Source organism: Saccopteryx leptura, chromosome 3 (genome assembly GCF_036850995.1).
Source record: "Saccopteryx leptura isolate mSacLep1 chromosome 3, mSacLep1_pri_phased_curated, whole genome shotgun sequence".
Classification (NCBI taxonomy): Eukaryota; Metazoa; Chordata; class Mammalia; order Chiroptera; family Emballonuridae; genus Saccopteryx; species Saccopteryx leptura.
The window spans coordinates 62008940-62025982 of NC_089505.1; the positions used below are offsets into that span (position 1 = coordinate 62008940).

The 17043-nt window shown below is 48.9% G+C and overlaps 1 protein-coding gene and 1 pseudogene across 1 annotated transcript; both read right to left on the bottom strand.

Moving 5' to 3' along the window:
• Window positions 1-2775: 2775 nt before the first annotated feature.
• PLAUR (plasminogen activator, urokinase receptor) lies at window positions 2776-16260 on the bottom strand. Its single transcript, XM_066373652.1, has 7 exons — window positions 16102-16260; window positions 14104-14214; window positions 12849-12992; window positions 6116-6268; window positions 5412-5546; window positions 4151-4297; window positions 2776-3330 (listed from the first exon to the last, which is right to left on the bottom strand). Exons 1-7 carry the CDS (start codon window positions 16154-16156, stop codon window positions 3077-3079), a joined length of 999 nt encoding a protein of 332 aa, XP_066229749.1. The 5' UTR covers window positions 16157-16260; the 3' UTR covers window positions 2776-3076.
• On the bottom strand, window positions 14278-14380 carry LOC136401572 (small nucleolar RNA SNORA28; annotated as a pseudogene).
• Window positions 16261-17043: the final 783 nt, after the last annotated feature.

Here is a 17043-nt window from a genome sequence, read left to right on the forward strand (position 1 = left end):
CATGGGAAACGTGGTGCTAGCCTCCAATTTCTGCCATAGGACACTATGGTGGATGTAATTCTAGCCTCCAATTTCTGTCAGAAGGAATCATGACAAAGGTGAAACTAGCCTCAATTTTAACTATGAGTCTGACCAGGTGGTGGCGCAGTGGATAGAGCATCAGACTGGGATGCAGAGGAACCAGGTTTGAAACCCGAGGTTGCCGGCTTCAGTGCAGGCTCATCAGCTTGAGTGTGGGGTCGCTGGCTTGAGCATGGGATCTTAGACGTAACCCCATGGTTACTGGCTTGAGCCCAAGGTCACTGGCTTGAGCAAGGGGTCACTGGCTCAGCTGTAGCCCCCAGGTCAAGGCACATATGAAAAAGCAATAATGAATAACTAAGGAGACTAAGGAGCCTCAACAAAGAATTGATGCTTCTCATCTCTCTTCCTTTCTGTCTGTTCCTATCTGTACCTCTCACAAAAAAAATTTTTTTAAACTATGGAACATCTCAAAAAATGTCATCATCTGTGCTGTAGGGCATCATGCGAGACAGAGTCCTAGCTCAGTTTTGTTTTTTTTTTTTTTTTTTTGAGACAGAGAGGGGGTCAGAAAGTGGGATAGATAGGGACAGACAGACAGGAACGGAGAGAGATGAGAAGCATCAATCATTAGTTTTTCATTGTGACACCTTAGTTGTTCATTGATTGCTTTCTCATATGTGCCTTGACCGTGGGGCTACAGCAGAACAAGTAACCCCTTGCTTGAGCCAGCGACCTTGGGTCCAAGCTGGTGAGCTTTTCTCAAGCCAGATGAGCCTGCGCTCAAGCTGGAGACCTCAGGGTCTCGAACCTGGGTCCTCCACATCCCAGTCCAACGCTCTATCCACTGCGCCACCACCTGGTCAGGCCCTAACCCAGTTTTTGTTGTAAGATAGTGTAGAATATGTAGTCTTTCCTTCCTTCCCTCCTTGTCTTATCACTTGCCATGTCCCAGGTGCTATTCTAGGCACAGGGAAGACAACAGTGAGCAATAAAAGGCCTTGCCCTTAATGGAGATTATAATGGGGAGAGTTAGCACACAAACAAATAAAGGACTGTTCCAGTTAACCACTGCAGCATAACAGAACTGGTGTAAAAACAGAACTTTTTAATTTTGCAATTCTGTGGGTCAGGAATTTCAGCAAGGCACAGCAGGATCAGTGCGTGTTTGCTCCCCAGTGGCCCGGGGCCCAGATGGGCTGGCTTGAACAGCTGGAGATGAATGGGTAGTTCATGGGAGCCATAGATCTGAAACCTTGCTTCTGGCTGTGAACTGGTGTTGTGGGTTGAATTGTGTCCTGTCAAGATACATGTTTAAGTCCTAATTCCCAGGATCTATGAATGTGACCTCATTTGGAAATAGGGTCTGTGCAGATGTGATTAAGTTAAGATGAGGTCATATTGGGTTAGGATGGGTCCCTAAACCCATGACTAGTGACCTTATAAGGGGAGGAGAGATTTGGAGCCGCATAGCCACATTCACAAAGAAAGCCATGTGACGATAGAGGCAGCGCTGGGAGTGATGTAGTTGTAAACCAATGAATGCAGAGGATTGTCAGCTGCACACAGAAGCTAGGAAGAGACTTCTTCCTGGAGACTTTAGGAGCATGGCTTTGCCGGCCCCTCAAGTTTGGATTTCAGCATCCAGAACTCTGAGAGAATAAATTTCTGTTGTTTGAGGCCACCCTGTTTATCAGTTTGTAATAATTATTAGTATAGCAGCCCTAGGAAATGAGAACAGCTGGGGTTCCTGCTTCTCCTGCACAGACATCTGCTGGGGCTGCAATGTCCAAGGTAGCTCCTTCTCCCACTTGTCTGGTGCCCAGGCTGAGATGGCTGGAACATCTGTGACTCTCTCTCCATATGGCATCTGTGCACGAGCAGCTTGGGAGTCCTCACGGCATGGCAGTCTCAGTGTAGGAGAACTTGCACGTGGCAGCTGGCTTCCCCAGAACCAGACAGCTCCCAAAAGCCCGGCCCAGAACATGGCGTGGCACAACTCCTACCAGAGTCAATTAATCAAAGTTGTCATAGAGCCAGTCATGTTCAAGAGGTAGAGGCACAGACCCTGTCTCTTTAAGCCACCACACTGACAGTTGGAGATATGTGTTCCGAGGGGGTCCTAAAAAGAAGCCCTGCTCCTCACCTAGCCCCAAATACCATGGAAGATGACGTATCTCTTTTATTTGCTATAGGGCTCATGTAATCTTGTCTCTGTGGGGTTGCTTCCGTGAACCACAGAAAACATGAACTCTCCAATATTGTGCTCCAAGAGTGCCACTGAAATGGCAGCTCTGCGATTTTGTCAGCCAGTCTGAGGGGATCCTAGGAAATAGAGTCCAGCCTTTATCTCCTGGCAACAGGGCATCAGGGGAAATGTAGTGCCGTCCTTGTTCCTCACTGCAGTGCATCGAGGGAGTTCCGGCAGGCAGGTTCTCCCCAACACATCTCCCGCCTCAGCCCGCAGGAAAGGCGGGCATGTCTCCATAGAACAACAGAATAGCCTTGACTTTTGCAGTTTGGGAGAAGTGACTGGGAGGTTAGTCCTTAGATGGGCAAGTACGAAGGTTGCATTCAGAGCCCAGAATGAGATGTAGAGGCAACTCAGGGTAAAGGCCACATGAGACTGCTCCCAAGGTGGGAGCCTCGAATGCCTGAGCCCATGTGACCCCTAATTCCAGGGGCCGGAAGAGGAGTGCCCCCCGTGCATCCTTTGAAAAATAGATGCTACAGAGAAGAGCGGACCTGGCCCTATTCATTGGTAGAAATATCTTTATATAAGTATAAAATATTAAATAAAACAAATATTAATTAATAATAACAATAGCTGCAACAAAATTAGTAATGACAACTCTTCTGCTGGCCCGCAGCCTTTCTCCGGCTTTTTCCTCTGCTTCTTATAATTCTGTGAGACGGGTGTTTTTACAGCTAGGAAAACTGAGGCCCAGAGGGAGCAGCACACTGGCCTGAAGTCACACAGCAAGTCTTCAGGGCTGGGAGCTGAGGGACGGGCGAAGGTCCCCTGGATCCAGCCAGGGCAGGGAGAGTGTGGGGTTTAAGTCCAGAGGAAGGTGCCTCCCCATAGTCTCACAGTCAGAAGTAGGGTGATGGTGAGGCTGAGGTGGGCAGGGCCAGGCTGGGGGGCGCCCCCCCTGCGCAGGTGGATGTCTCTCATTGGGTCATTGCAGCGATCTCCAGAGCAGCAGGAGACGTTGACATGGGTCAGTCCGAAGGCTTCAGCCACATGGAGGCTCTGGCACCACGAGGGCGCTGTACAGCCTCTTACTGTGTAGCGTGCGTTCCCTGGCCCTGAGGAGAGAGAAGACTGTGAGACTCCCAGGTCTTGGGCCTGAGCTTCTCACTGGGTGATGAGCCACCTTGTGATGGACGTCACCTGGAAAAAGCAGAAGTTCTAGGTCTGCTTCAGAAGACCTGTGAAGTCAGAATTATTCTCATAATAATGATAAAACATCATTTGGCTTTTTGCTCTCATGAGTGTGCAGTGGTGTTTTCCAGAACCACTAGGACGTGTGATTTGCAACAGACCGAATGCAGAAGCAGCCATGAGGATCCAGCTGTCTTCTAGCAAGCCAGACAATAAAGAGATTTGCAAAACTGTAAAACAATGCCAGTCTTCTTGTTAAATTTTTTCATTTTGGAAAATGTAGCCTTTTTTGTCATAAAAATATGTTCATGTGTAATGAGTTTTTAATTGTTATTTTAAAGTAAAACAATAAATATACTTTTTGTGACAGAAACAGAGAGAGACAGAGAGAGGGACAGACAGACAGAAATTGGAGAGAGATGAGAAGCATCAATTCTTTGTTGCGGCACCTTAGTTGTTCAGTGATTGCTTTCTCATGTGTGCCTTGCCTGAGGGGGGGAGGGGCTCCAGCAAAGCAAGTGACCCCTTGCTCAAGCCAGCAACCTTGGGCTCAAGCCAGAAACCATGGGATCATGTTTATGACCCCATGCTCAAGCTAGCGACCCCCACATTCAAGCTGATGACCTTGCAGTCCCATAGGAAGATACACCTCAATTAAGTCCAGCTAAACTGGAAGTCGACGACCTCTTGCAGACCTCCTCCCTCCTCAATAGTGTCCTCTCCCAGTCCCCCAAGGGGCCTCACCATTAGTGCCTGTGGCTTCCATACATTGATTCATGGGACCTCGGCAGGCGGTGAGGGAGATCTCTTCAGAGGAACATCCATGGGTGCTGTTCCCCTCACAGCTGTAGCACTGCAGGCCATTCAGTGGCAAGTGTTGAAGTTCCAGGACTTGGGAGAAGATAAGAGATAAGCAAAATTAACACAGGGTGGGGGTGTAGGGAAGGGTGTCCTCCTCCCTTGCTTTGACAGGCAGCTCTGAGCCTAAGGTGTTATGACGCCCCCTTGTGGTTGACATTGGAATGACATACTCTCTCTCAACTCTAGTGCCCCTTTCTGATCAGGCACTGGGCAAACGCTGGGTAAGATGAAAAAGTCCCTGCCCTCAGAGAACTTATAATTTAGAACGACACCATCCCATATTGGTAGTCACTAGCCACATGTGATTGCATCAACATTTTAATTATTAATAATAATGAAATAATATTCAAAATTCAGTTCACATGTCAAGTGTTCCATAGCTATTTGTGGTGGTGGCAACCATACTTTAAAGATAGAGAGCTCTTACATCGCTGCGGAAAGTGTGTCAGACTGTACTGTTTTATGAAGACAGAGTAACACAATGGATCTAGATTATACTGAAGGAGAGACAGGGAAAGTTTCACTGAGGATGATACTTTAAAGCTGAGGCCCAAGTGAGAAACAGCCAGTCAGCTGAACTCTTCAGGGAGACGTGTTTCTAGAAGAGGGTATTGTACGTGCAAAGGCCATGAGGCAGGGTGGCATTCAGCAGTTGTAGAAACTAAATGAAGACCTTGAGGCAAATGGGTGAGGAATTACATAGGGCGTAGTATGGCCTTTGGATTTTATTCTAAGAGCAGGAGAAGTCGTTAAAGTGCTTGAGGAAGGAGAGTGACATGATCTCATATATGTTTACAAAAATCTTTCTTGCTGTTGTGCTGCACATTGGCTGTATTATATCAGGGAGACCAGAGAGGAGGTTACTGTAACAATTTAAGGAAGAGGTCATGGTGGCTTCAACTAGGGTGGTAAGCAGTGGATGTATCAAAAGATATAGGAAGCAGCAAGTGTGGGTCTTGGTGAAGTTTGATAGACTCATTGAATTCCCACAAAGTCCTTTGAGGAAGTGCTTGTGATGCCCACCTTTCAGAGGAGGAAATAGAGACCTAGAGAGGGCGTGTTTCCCTCATAGAGGGCGGCAATGTCCCCGAGCGCACCTGCCCACCGAGATCCCAGGCCTCACGCAGGTTCCCTGGCCCCTTACCTGGGCCCCCATTGCATTTGGTGGTGTTGCAGCACCGCAGGAAGTGGAAGGTGTGGTTGTTGTGGAAACCGGTAGGGCCTGGGCAGCCAGGAAGGTTGCCACAGCCTCGGGAGTGAGGCTCATCCTTTGGACTCCCTGTGGGGGGCAGAGCAGAGAGGTCAGATTTTCAATGAAGGGCTAAGGTGGGATTTGCCCACCACAACAGTCATCTGTCCATTCTCTGCTTCACCCTTCATTAAAGGGCCTTCACTGTCTTCGGGCCAGCCTTATATCTAGCCAAAAGATACATTTTCTAGCCTTGGTAGGTACAGTCATGTAGCTAAGTTGTGGCCAGTGTGATATAAGTAGAAAGGTTCAGGGGACTTCCAGAAAGAAGAACTCTTACAAAAGGAGAGGCCCCATTTTTGCCCCTTCTTTTCACCTTCCTTCTTCCTCGAACTTGGACATGAGGCTGGAGCTCTGGCAGCTATTCTGGACTACGAGGCAATCTGGGAATGGAAGCAATATGTAGGAAATGAGAAAGTAGCTGGGTTTCCGGAGACCGTGGAACTGTCCTTGTGGCCCGGGACTTCCTAGCACTGGATTTTTTGTGTGTAAGAGAACTTTATACTTGCTCAAATCCCTGTTATTTGGGGAATTAAGTGCAGCCAGCTTTGGGGAGGAGCAAAGCAGAGAGGAAGAGTTGTTGGCAAGTTAGGGCTCACCTTCCAGGTTCTGGTGGGTCACCACCTCCAGGCACAGTTCTTGGGGGTCACGGCATTGGAGGCTCTGGACCCAGCCCCTCTCACAGCTCAGGTCTGAAGAGGCGCAGGAAACACATTCGAGGTAACGGCTTCGGGGAAAGGTGCGAGCCCGGCCTGATTGGGGAGGATAGGAGGGTGAGTCCACAAGGAGAGCCCTGGAGATCCAGCTCGTTCTCCCACTCTTCAGCCAATCACCATGCCCTGGCCCTTCTGAATCTTTCTAGAACCCATTTCACTCCTTCCTTTCCAGTCCCATAACCAGGTCCAGCCCGGACCTCCCTCAACACCCAGCTTCCTCCCTGGCCTCCTGGTTTGCATTCTCGCCACTCTCACCCCAGCCCCAGCGCATCCCCATGTGGCCCTAGAAGGATGTTTCTAATGCTCAGCTCTGACCCTGCCTCTCTGCTCAGAATCCTTCCATGGCTCCTCGGTGCCCTCAGCATAAAATCCACAATTCTCAGTATGGAACTCAAGGCTCATCAGACTGGGTCCCGGCTACCTCTCCCTCCACTGGCCCCTCAGACTCTACTTCCACACAACTTCCCACAGTCTCCAAATATACATGCCAGTGCATCTAGCCTTTGCATCTGCTGTTCCCTTATTCTCTGCTTAACCATCTCCTGCTCATCCTTCGGGTGTCATCTCCAGGGCCTCTCTGGGCTCCCCAATCCCAGCCATGCTTACTCTGGGTCATCCCTGTCTGGTGACAGGCTTGTTTCCTTCAGTAGACTCTGAGCCCCCAAAGAGTAGGGCCATTCTTTGTCACTACTGGGTCTCAACATCACCCAGGGTAATGCCTGGGCCAGAGAGGATATTGAACAAAAAATGGATGAATGAATGAATGAGTGACTGAATAATTACTTAAAACTCTTCTATTGTTCCCTGTGGTAGCCAGTCTCCAGGACACCCCCCAGTGATCCCTGCTTCCTGGTATTTATGCCCTTGTTATAGTCCTTTCCCATGAAGAATAGGGCTGACCTGGGTAACCAAAAGGACTCTGTGGAAATGACGGTGTGTGATTCCTGTGCTGGATCGTAAGAGACATTGCAGGTGTCCCCAGCTCTCTTTTGGATCCTTTGCTCCAGGGGGAGTCGGCTGCCATGTTGTAAGGACAGCTACGCAGCCTTATGGCAAGGTCTGTATGATGGGAACTGAGGCCTCTGCCAAAGCCAAGGGAGCGATCCATGCGAGTGAAGCTGCCTCGGGAGCCTTCAGATGACCTCGGCTAAGCTGTCATCCTGACAACAACCACAGGAAAGATCCAGAACCATCTAGCTAAGCCAACTCCCGTATTCTTAACCTTCAGAAATTTGTGAAATAATGCATGTTCTTTTTGTTTTAAGTTTTTGGGCAATTTGTAATGCAGCAATAGATGATTAATACTCTACCCAAGTGTGTCACCTGACTGATCTGTGATGACTTCGCTTCTCATGTGAACCTTCCGGGTCAGGCCAAGTGAAGGGGTTACTCCGCCCTGGATCCACCGCTCCTTCCCCTGTGCAGGCCTCGGCTGGCACCGTCCCCAGCCCTGGCATGCTTGCTCCTTCCTGAACCCGGAGAGCCAAGCTGAGTTTGGGCCAAGTCTTAGAGAAATGAGAGGGCTGTCTCAGCCAAGGCTCTCAACTGGCAAGCCAGCAGCTGTAATTAGGTAAATCCATTATATCAAAGGCCAAATCTTCCCCCCTCCCCCCGCCAGACAAAAATACTGTAACTAGAAGGCCAACAACCCATGTCTTCTCGCAGGAAATTCTATGAAAATAAAAACATGAACTGCTATCATTGCCCAAATAGCTGTCTCATACCACCCAGGGCTCTCCTCTGGGGACTCTTCTTATGCTGCTCTTCTAAATGTGGGTGGTCCTCAGGGTTCTGTCTTGGGCCCTTTTCATTTATCACGCTGCACACTCTCTCCCATGTGGATGTTTATCTATTGACATGGCCTCATCTCCATCTACCTGCTGAGAGCTCATAAATCTCTCTCCTGGCAAGACTTCTCTCTGAGCTCCACACCTATATACCCAACTGCCCGGAGGCCCCGACTACCCCTCAAACACCCAAATCTCTACATACCCTAACCGAAACTCCTTTTCCTGAATTCCACGTCTCAGAGGTGGTCCCCCCCATCCTCCAGGGCAGAAACCTGGAGGCTCCCTGCCCCTGCACATCCCAGTAGCAGTCTGGATACACTATTGCCCTGCCGCTAGTTCTTTAATCCTCCGGCTCTGCTCGTTCTAATCTCTATTAGGCACGTCTATCGAGTTCTTAATTTCAGTCACTGTCTTATATTTCCTGTTTGACTCTTTTAAAAACTGGACTCCAGGAGTACTGCTAAAACTTATCCTTTCTTCTATTTTCTTTAATATATTGATCATAGCTATTGTAAAGTTCCCTGTCTAATAGCTCCAATATCTGAATCATTATGAGTCTGTTTCTGTTGTTGGATTTTTCTCTTGGTTTTCTGGTCAATAAGTCCTTTTTAATTTCTTCAGGTTACTTTGTAAGTTTTGATTAGATGCCAGACATTATAGATGAAAATTTGTAAAGGCTCTAAAGGATGTATCTTCTTCCAAAGGTTAGGTTCTGTTGAAGATGGGAAGGAGACATTTCCATGGCTGTGCTAATTCAGATTTGCCCCTACTCCTAGGGCGCGGTCTTGGAGAAAAGCCTGAGTTGGTTATCAAGGCCTTTCTTGCCAACTTGGCAACTTGGGTCTCCCCAGTGTCCGTGCCTGCTGGAATCCCTGCTCAGTTCTGTAGCTTCCCAGATACTGTTTTCTGCTGAGTTTCTTGGAGTTACCTTATGCATGCATAGCTTGCCAATGCCTGAAGGAAGTCGTCTGTACATTTGGGGACTCCCTTTTCTGTGGTTCCAAGTATTCCAGGGTTTTGCCTCTCATTTTCTAGACACTCTGGCAGCCCCAGACTGTACCTCTGTCTTCTTGGCCTAGTGACAATCTCTTTCCATTCAAGTTCTATTCCCCATCATAGCCCCACATTGGAAAGGCGCTCAGGGAAAATTCCAGCTTGTCTGTGGAACTCAACTCTTGTGCTTCCCTAGTCCAAAGACCATAGTATCTCAACTTCCTCTCTTCATCTGCTGCCCTCCAGCGACTTCCACTACCTGTTCACTTGACAGCTTTCCTAGCTGTCATTGGTGGGGGTTAGTCTAATACAATCAACTCCATCGTGACCAGAACTACAAAAGCTCTGCTGTGTGTAATCTATCACTAAACCTTGCTCATCTCCTGGTAAGTAGCGCCCAAGTCCATCCACGTGTCTCCATCTGCAGGGCTGGTGCTCTAATGCAGCTACCTTTGGCTTCACCTGGACAGCCTCACCCACTTCCAAGCTGGTATCTCTTTTCCTACCTTCCCTCCATCACGTCTTCCCTCCATCACCACATCCCTCCATTACGTCTTCCCTCTATCACCACATCCCTCCATCACCTCTTTCCTCTATCAGCGCATCCCTCCATCACCTCTTCCCTCCATCACCTCTTCCCTCCATCACCGCATCCCTCCATCACCGCATCTATCACCTCTTCCCTCCTTCACCTCTTCCCTCCTTCACCGCATCCCTCCATCACCTCTTCTCTCCATCATCGCATCCCTCCATCACCTCCTTCCTCCATCACCTCTTCCCTCCATCACATCCCTCCATCACCTCTTCCCTCCATCACCTCTTCCCTCCTTCACCTCTTCCCTCCTTCACCTCTTCCCTCCATCACCTCTTCCCTCCTTCACCTCTTCCCTCCATCACCACATCCCTCCATCACCTCTTTCCTCCATCACCTCTTCCCTCCATCACATCCATCACCTCTTCCCTCCATCACCACATCCCTCCACCACTGCTTCCCTCCATCACCACATCCCTCCATCACCTCTTCCCTCCATCACTGCTCCTTCCATCATTGCTTCCCTCCATCACCGCGTCCCTCCATCATTGCTTCCCTCCATCACCGCGTCCCTCCATCATTGCTTCCCTCCATCACCGTGTCCCTACATCATCACTTCCCTCCATCACCACGTCCCTCCATCATCGCGTCCCTCCGTCACAACACCTTTCCATCATTTTCCAAATAAAGTCTATATTCCACACCACAGCCTGGAAAGCCCTATGTAATATGACCCTGCCAATTTCAACAGCTTCTTGGGCCCCATTTTCCCCTGCATCCAGCCATACTTATACTTCTATCCACTTGTGGACTTTTGTATCTGTTGCTCCGTATGCCCAGAAAACCCTTTCCACTATCTTTTTAACAGTCTGACTCCTACTCATCCCTCAAGATCCAGCTTAGCTGTTGCTTCCTGTAGGAAACCTTCCCTGATCTGAGTCAGGTATCTCCTTGAGGGTCTCACAGCCCCTACTCTTCATTCATTGCAGCCCTGATCACTCCAGGCTCTGCTTCCCCCACCTCAGTCCTGACAGTTCTGGACTGTGCTTCCCCATGACTGGGACCCCTTTGGTCCCTGTCCCCTCTCTCATGGTCCTGACCCCTCTGCCTGTGCTCCCCAGCTCCCAGCTCTGATTACTCTGGGCAGTTGCTGTCTGCAATCGGTCTGTCACACCCTTCCCTCCACTGGACTGGGAGCTCCACCGGGGCAGGGACCAAGGCTGTCTTGGTCACTGCTGTGTCCCCGTATTATTTCCATACAAGATGTGGTTTAACCCAGTGGTCCCCAAACCCCAGGCCACGGACCGGTACCAGTCCGTGGCCATTTGGTACCAGTCCGCAGAGAAAGAATAAATAACTTACATTATTTCTGTTTTATTTATATTTAAGTCTGAACAATGTTTTATTTTAAAAAAATGACCAGATTCCCTCTGATACATCCGTCTAAGATTCACTCTTGATGCTTGTCTCGGTCACATGATACATTTATCCGTCCCACTCTAAAGGCCGGTCCGTGAAAATATTTTCTGACATTAAACCGGTCCGTGGCCCAAAAAAAGGTTGAGGACCACTGGTTTAACCAACTGTTCTAGTCACCACAAGCAGGGTAAGGTCGCAGTAGAAATGGGACTGATAGAGGCATGTCAGTTATTAAATTTCTAAATTGACAGCTGCTGCCCCAAGCTCTCTCTCTGGTGGACCCCTGACCACTGCCAACTTTTTCTTTAGAATCTTCATGTCTCCAAGATCCATCAGCTTGTAACACCAGGCCCAGCAGGGGGTCTCCAGAGGTCTTTTCCAATTGATCAATGCCTTTTGTACTGATCGATATTGTTAAATATTTTGAATATTATCTCTTATTAGAAGCCCTACTTAGACTCAATTATTAGTGCTTTCCTTAAACATGTCTAGCCACAAAAGGAAGCTGATGTTCTCTTTCATCACTTCCTTGAAAACAAACATCTACTTCAGTTCCCACCAACAGATAAATGTTTGAGCTCAGGACAGATGAAATAGAAAGAGGCAGAGTAAACAGAGGCTCTCCACTACTGACGGCATTGCGAGTGGACTGGCCTACACCAGCTTCCTTCCTCATTATGGCCAGAAAGAAGAATTTCTGTCTGACTATCTCCAACAGAGATCTATGCCTTCCCGCCCTTCCTCTTCTGTGAACACTTGGGGAATTGGAACTTTTCTTTCTTTCTTTTTCTTTCTTTTTTTTTTATTTCTTTTAGCGAGAAAAGCAGAGACAGAGAGAGGGACAGATAGAGACAGACCGGCAGGAAAGGAGAGAGATGAGAACCATCAGTTCTTTGCTGCAGCACCTTAGTTGTTCATTGATTGCTTTCTCATATGTGCCTTGACTGTGGGGGCTACAGTAGAGTGAGTGACCCCTTACTCAAGCCAGCGACATTGGACTTCAAGCCAGTGACTCTGTGCTCAAGTCAGTGACCCCACACTCAGGCTGGTGAGCCTGTGCTCAAGCCAGTGACCTCAGGGTTTCAAATTTAGGTCCTCTGCATCCCAGTCCGACTCTCTATCCACTGAGCCACTGCCTGGTTAGGCTGAAACCTTTCTAAATATTTTTCTTAAACTGACCAGAGCCTGAAGCTACGAAACTCAACACAAGGACTTACGGAACTTTCTTCCCATTCTTTTTCCCTGCCCAAATCAAGGACCATCTATTCTAGGAACTTTCTGAGCCACAGAAGCCTGTGATACTCTTCTCTTTGACTTCCCTTAAGCAGTCTGAGTCTCTGGTAACTCTGGTCTTTGTATCCTGGTCCCTTAGCATCTTATCGTTTGAACCATTCCCTGCCCTATCGCAAAAGTTAGATGACAAATCATCATTGAGATACCACATCTACCTCTCAGGTGGGTGAATGTGTGTGTAGCTCTTAAGGGTAGGTGTTGCATCTTATACATAACACCCATCAAAACAAACACATATGGGAAGGGACAGGGTTAGGGATGGGGAGGAGTTTGTGGTTGGGATTGGGGACAGTTTGAGATAAAATGGAGTTGATTTAGGGATGGGGTTAGAAATGTTTGGAATAAGAGTGATTTTGAGTTGGAGAGTGTTGGGGGTGAAGTGAAATTGGGGATAGGATTGGAGGTGAGGCCGAGTTGGGGTTGGGAATGGGGTTGGGCTGGAGATGTGTTTGGGTTAAGAAAGGGTTTGACTCGGGGAAGGTGTGGAGTTGGGGTTGGGTGTCAGAGGATTGAGGAGAGGACCGGGATGACGATGGGGGTGAGTTGGAGATAGTCTGGGGTTGGGTCTGGCAAGGGCTGTCCTACTTACCAGGGCGGAGCCGGTTGCACAAATCCGAGCCACACACAGCCTCTGTCAGCGTGATGATCTGCATGCCGATCCGATAGCTCATGGTCCTATTGGTCTTCTCTGAGTGGGCACAGCCTGTCTCCATCACCTCCAGCTCTTCACTTTCTGTGCAGAATGTATCTCTGTCACCTTACAGGCTCCCCTGGGCCCAACCAGCCTCAAACACTCCTGGTCTTAAGGTCACCCATTCCTGTGGCTGATTCCCCAGCCTCTACTCTTGTTTGGGTCCAACCCTGTCTTTTCTAGAATTAACCCCCCTCAGCACATCCCCACAGGGAGCCTACACTATTACTGGGACCTTCTAGATCCATCTACCTCTCCCTCCCAGCTTAGTGATCTTAGTGGGGAGATGCCTCTAATAGAAATTTTTTAATGAAAATGCATTAAGCTCACCCAAAAGTATAAGAGAATGATAATAAATACTGTATATTCATCACCTAACTTTATAAAATATTAGCATTTTGCTAAATTTGTTTCAAATATTTAAAAAATGAACTAAACTTAAAAAGCACAGTGAAAGCCTTATGCTACCCCCCCCCCCAGCACATTCCCTATTGTCCTGTCCAGAGCCAACCGCTGGAGTAGGTAATTCTCACACATTCTATGCAGAACAACACACACTGTTGTTTGACATATTTTACACTTTATATATAAAGGCATCATACTCTGCAACATGCTTTTTTTCTCTCAACCTTCTGTTTTTGAGATGTATCCACATTAATACCCACAGCTCTAGTTTCCCCATTTAAACTGCTGCGTAGTATTTATTGCGTTATGAGATTGCACCATAATTTTCTCCTCTGCTGCCGAGTGACTTCAAGGTGTTTCCAATTTTCCATACCATATACATTATTGCTAAGAACATTCTCATACATGTGTCCCAGGGCACATACAGCCAGGGTTCTTTGGTGTTTCTGTATTCCTAGGAATTGAAATGCTGGCTGTAGGGTACTCTAATCTCCATCTACACTAGATATCGTCAAATCGCTCTGTGGGGTGGCTGCACCATTTGGCCCCCTAAAAGCAGGGCCTGCAGCTTCACATTCTCATCAACCCCAATTGTCAGACTTTTAAATGTTATGGGAATAAAACAGGGTCACCTTGTGTTTTTTTTTTTCTTTTTTTCTATTTTTCATTTTTTTATTTTCTTGATCGCTAGTGGGACAGGTTTCTTGGTCACTGGTATTCCCTGTGGCTCCCAAGTGGGGGAGCTTACCTTGCCATGTGCGCAGGACTGTGGTTCTGCAGAGATCCTGGCCCGGGGCACACTCTTCCACCTGGCAGTTCCCGGTCCTAGTACAGCGCATGCACCGCAGGCCCCAGGTGGCTGTAGGGAGAAGGAGGAGACAACAGGAGAGTTTTTTTGTTTTATTTTATTTTATTTTTTTACATTGTCTAAGTCTATAGAAAGGTTTGTCTCATGGAGGAGAGAGTACCCGAATAGGTTAGGCTTTGTTAGTATAGCAAGCTCAAATTGTGCAGGAGAGTTTATTATAGCTCTGCGCCAGGATGCCCCTCTGGCACCCTGATGTCCCAATACCGGGACCAGGTCTCCAAACCCTGGGCCCTCAGGTTTGTGCCCCACATTCCGCCAGCCCAACGCTGAGATCGAGCCAGCCGCACTTCTGGTCTCTCTCTGGCTCCTTGTTCTATCTCTGCACCTTTCCTCAGATTCTATCGCTGCCCACAAATCCTTCCCGAATATCTTGCCTTCGCTCCTTTTCCCTTGAAATCTGTCCGTGTGCCGGGCCTAACCCTAGGAGTCCTACCTAGCTCCACCCTCTCTGTCCATCCTGACGTTCCAGCTCTGCCACCCCAGCCCTCCCACCCCTCGGTCTACTCGGCCCGCTCTCCCAGGGGCGACACGCCTCACCAGACTCTGGGACCTTGACCTTTCATCCCCGTTCCCCTTGCCCATTACTAACTATACCCCCCCCCCACACACACTCACTTCCCCAGATTCTGCCCCCTCCAAAGCCTCTCCCCAGTGCTCCCTCGCCCATCAGTCCACCCCGAAGTTCTAACCCCGCCCGATAGCCCTCGGGAGATTCTGACCGCAACTCTGGCGGCACTCACTGCTGCCTCCACGGCTGTCCCCCTCCCTCCCCTCGAGTGTCCCCTTCCCTCCCCGGGGCTGTCCCCCTCCCTCCCCGCGGCTCTCTCCCCCTCCCTCCCCGCGGCTCCTCCAGGTTCTCTCCCCTCCCCCTAGCTCCTCCCGGAGGCTATAGCCCGCAGGCTGGCCCGGCTGCGAGGCCTGTTCCCTGCCCACCAGGCTCCCCTGTGGCTCCCTGCCCCTCCACCCCCAAATTTGGAGTCCAACAGTCATTACTCATTCTTGGTCTCCAACGGTTGGGAGAGTTTTCCGGGTTATTCACTGACGAGTACTCCTCACCCCAAACCACTCCCGACCTCCTAGCCCGCCCTGATTCAGTTCCTTCTCTATTTCCTCTACTTTTGTCAACTCTTTCCCCCCTACATCTGCCAGGGAAAGGAGGTGAGAGAGTTCGGTGGCTAGGGTAGTTAAAGGGAAGCATCCTCGAGGAACGCTCAGCCTGACTCTCTTTGATTAATCTTTTAAATTTTATTGATGAGAGAGGGATACAGAGCGCGATTGAGAAACATCAACCTGTTTCTGCATGTGCCCCGACCAGGGATCGAACCATAAACCTCTAAGCATCAGGATGACACTCTTAACGAACCCGGCTATCTGGCTAGGGCTCAGCCTGACTCTCTGGGGACCTTGTGTAAAATGCGCTGCTCTGCCTATGTTTGGGGAGAGGGGTTCGACAGAGTGGAGAGAGCAGTGGGACGCCCCTGCAGTGATCAGAATTCCACGGATTCAAGAACTGGCTGTGTGACCTCGGACCACTTACTTAACCTCTCTGTGCTGCAGTTTCCTTCTGTGTGAAACAGAGTTAAAATACAGTTCTGCGTGCCCAGTTCAAAATTGCAAGTAAGTAAGGAGTTTAGGAGGACCTGGAATAAAAAGCGCACTCACGAAACGGCGGCTATTGTTAAAATGCCTTCGCTCAACTATTTGCTATTTCCCGAGTACCTACTGTGTACCGGGTACAGTGCCGCGTGCAGCTGCAGGTAGCAGAACTGTTACTCCACCTCCAACTCGCCAGACTCGAGTCCTCCCTCTTTTCCCGTTCCCTCCTTTCCTCGCCGTCAGATCCAGTTCCCAGCTGGGTGTTGGGGACCCAGCCCCTACCTGGAATGCAAGTTTGAACCAACAGCAGCAGCGGCAGCAGCAGCGGGACGCCCATGTCCGGCAGCAGCTCCTGTGCGCGGGCTCCCTGCACCTCTGAGTCTGGCCCCGGGAAGGAGAGAGTTTTGTGGTCCCGGGGGCTCCTCCCAGACAGTTTGCGAAAGAGCGAGTCAGCCCTAGATGCGTGGGCGCCCCACCTCCTTCCCCAAACCCCCCACCCCCACCCCGGCCAAACTTCCTTTACCAGGGCGTGGCCAGCGCGGAGTAAGGGGGCTGGCTTTGCTCTGACTCACGTGGCAGTGGTCATGTCTCTGTCCCCAGCTCGCGGGTGCAAATTCCAGCTCTGCCTCTTTCTGCTGTGCGATCTTGGGCGAGTGAACTCATCCCTGAGATTAAAACTGGTCCCGATGGGAAATTCGTGGCTGATTATTAGATAACAGTATTTTTTTAAGTTTTGTTAGGAGGGACAAAGGTATTGTGGTTATGTGGGAAAATGTCTTTATCATTTTGAGATGAATGCTAAACTTTTGGGGCTTGAAATAATATCTTTGATTTACTTTAAAACACTTCAGCCAAAAAGTGCATAGTGTAGTTATGACAATGGTTTTATGGTTATGTGGGGAAATTGTTCTTAACTTTTAAAACTCACTGAAATATTTAGAAGTTAATGTCATTGATGTCTGTATTTACTTTAATAAACTTTAGGGAAAAAGAAAGGCAAAATAGCAAAAGATTTGTATCAATCAGATTAAGTTAATTTATATGTCATTTTGTCTCCTTTTTCTGTGTGTTTGTAAAGATTCAAAGTAAGTTGTTTTTTTTTTTAAGTGAAATAAAACACAAAAGATAAGATAGTCCCTTCATCTCAGGATGGTTCTGATCAATCAGAGCAATTTAATGCAGGCGAGAGCCCTGAACAGTTGCTGCCCACGTGGGGGACTCAAC

Coding starts and splice junctions, on each gene's coding strand:
- PLAUR (XM_066373652.1), bottom strand. CDS start 16,156: ATGGGCGTCCCGCTGCTGCTGCCGCTGCTGCTGTTGGTTCAAACTTGC. Junction 14,215..16,101: donor GGTTCAAACTTGCATTCCAG/GTAGGGGCTGGG, acceptor TTCTCCCTACAG/CCACCTGGGGCCTGCGGTGC. Junction 4,298..5,411: donor CAAATGCAATGGGGGCCCAG/GTAAGGGGCCAG, acceptor TCTTCTCCCAAG/TCCTGGAACTTCAACACTTG.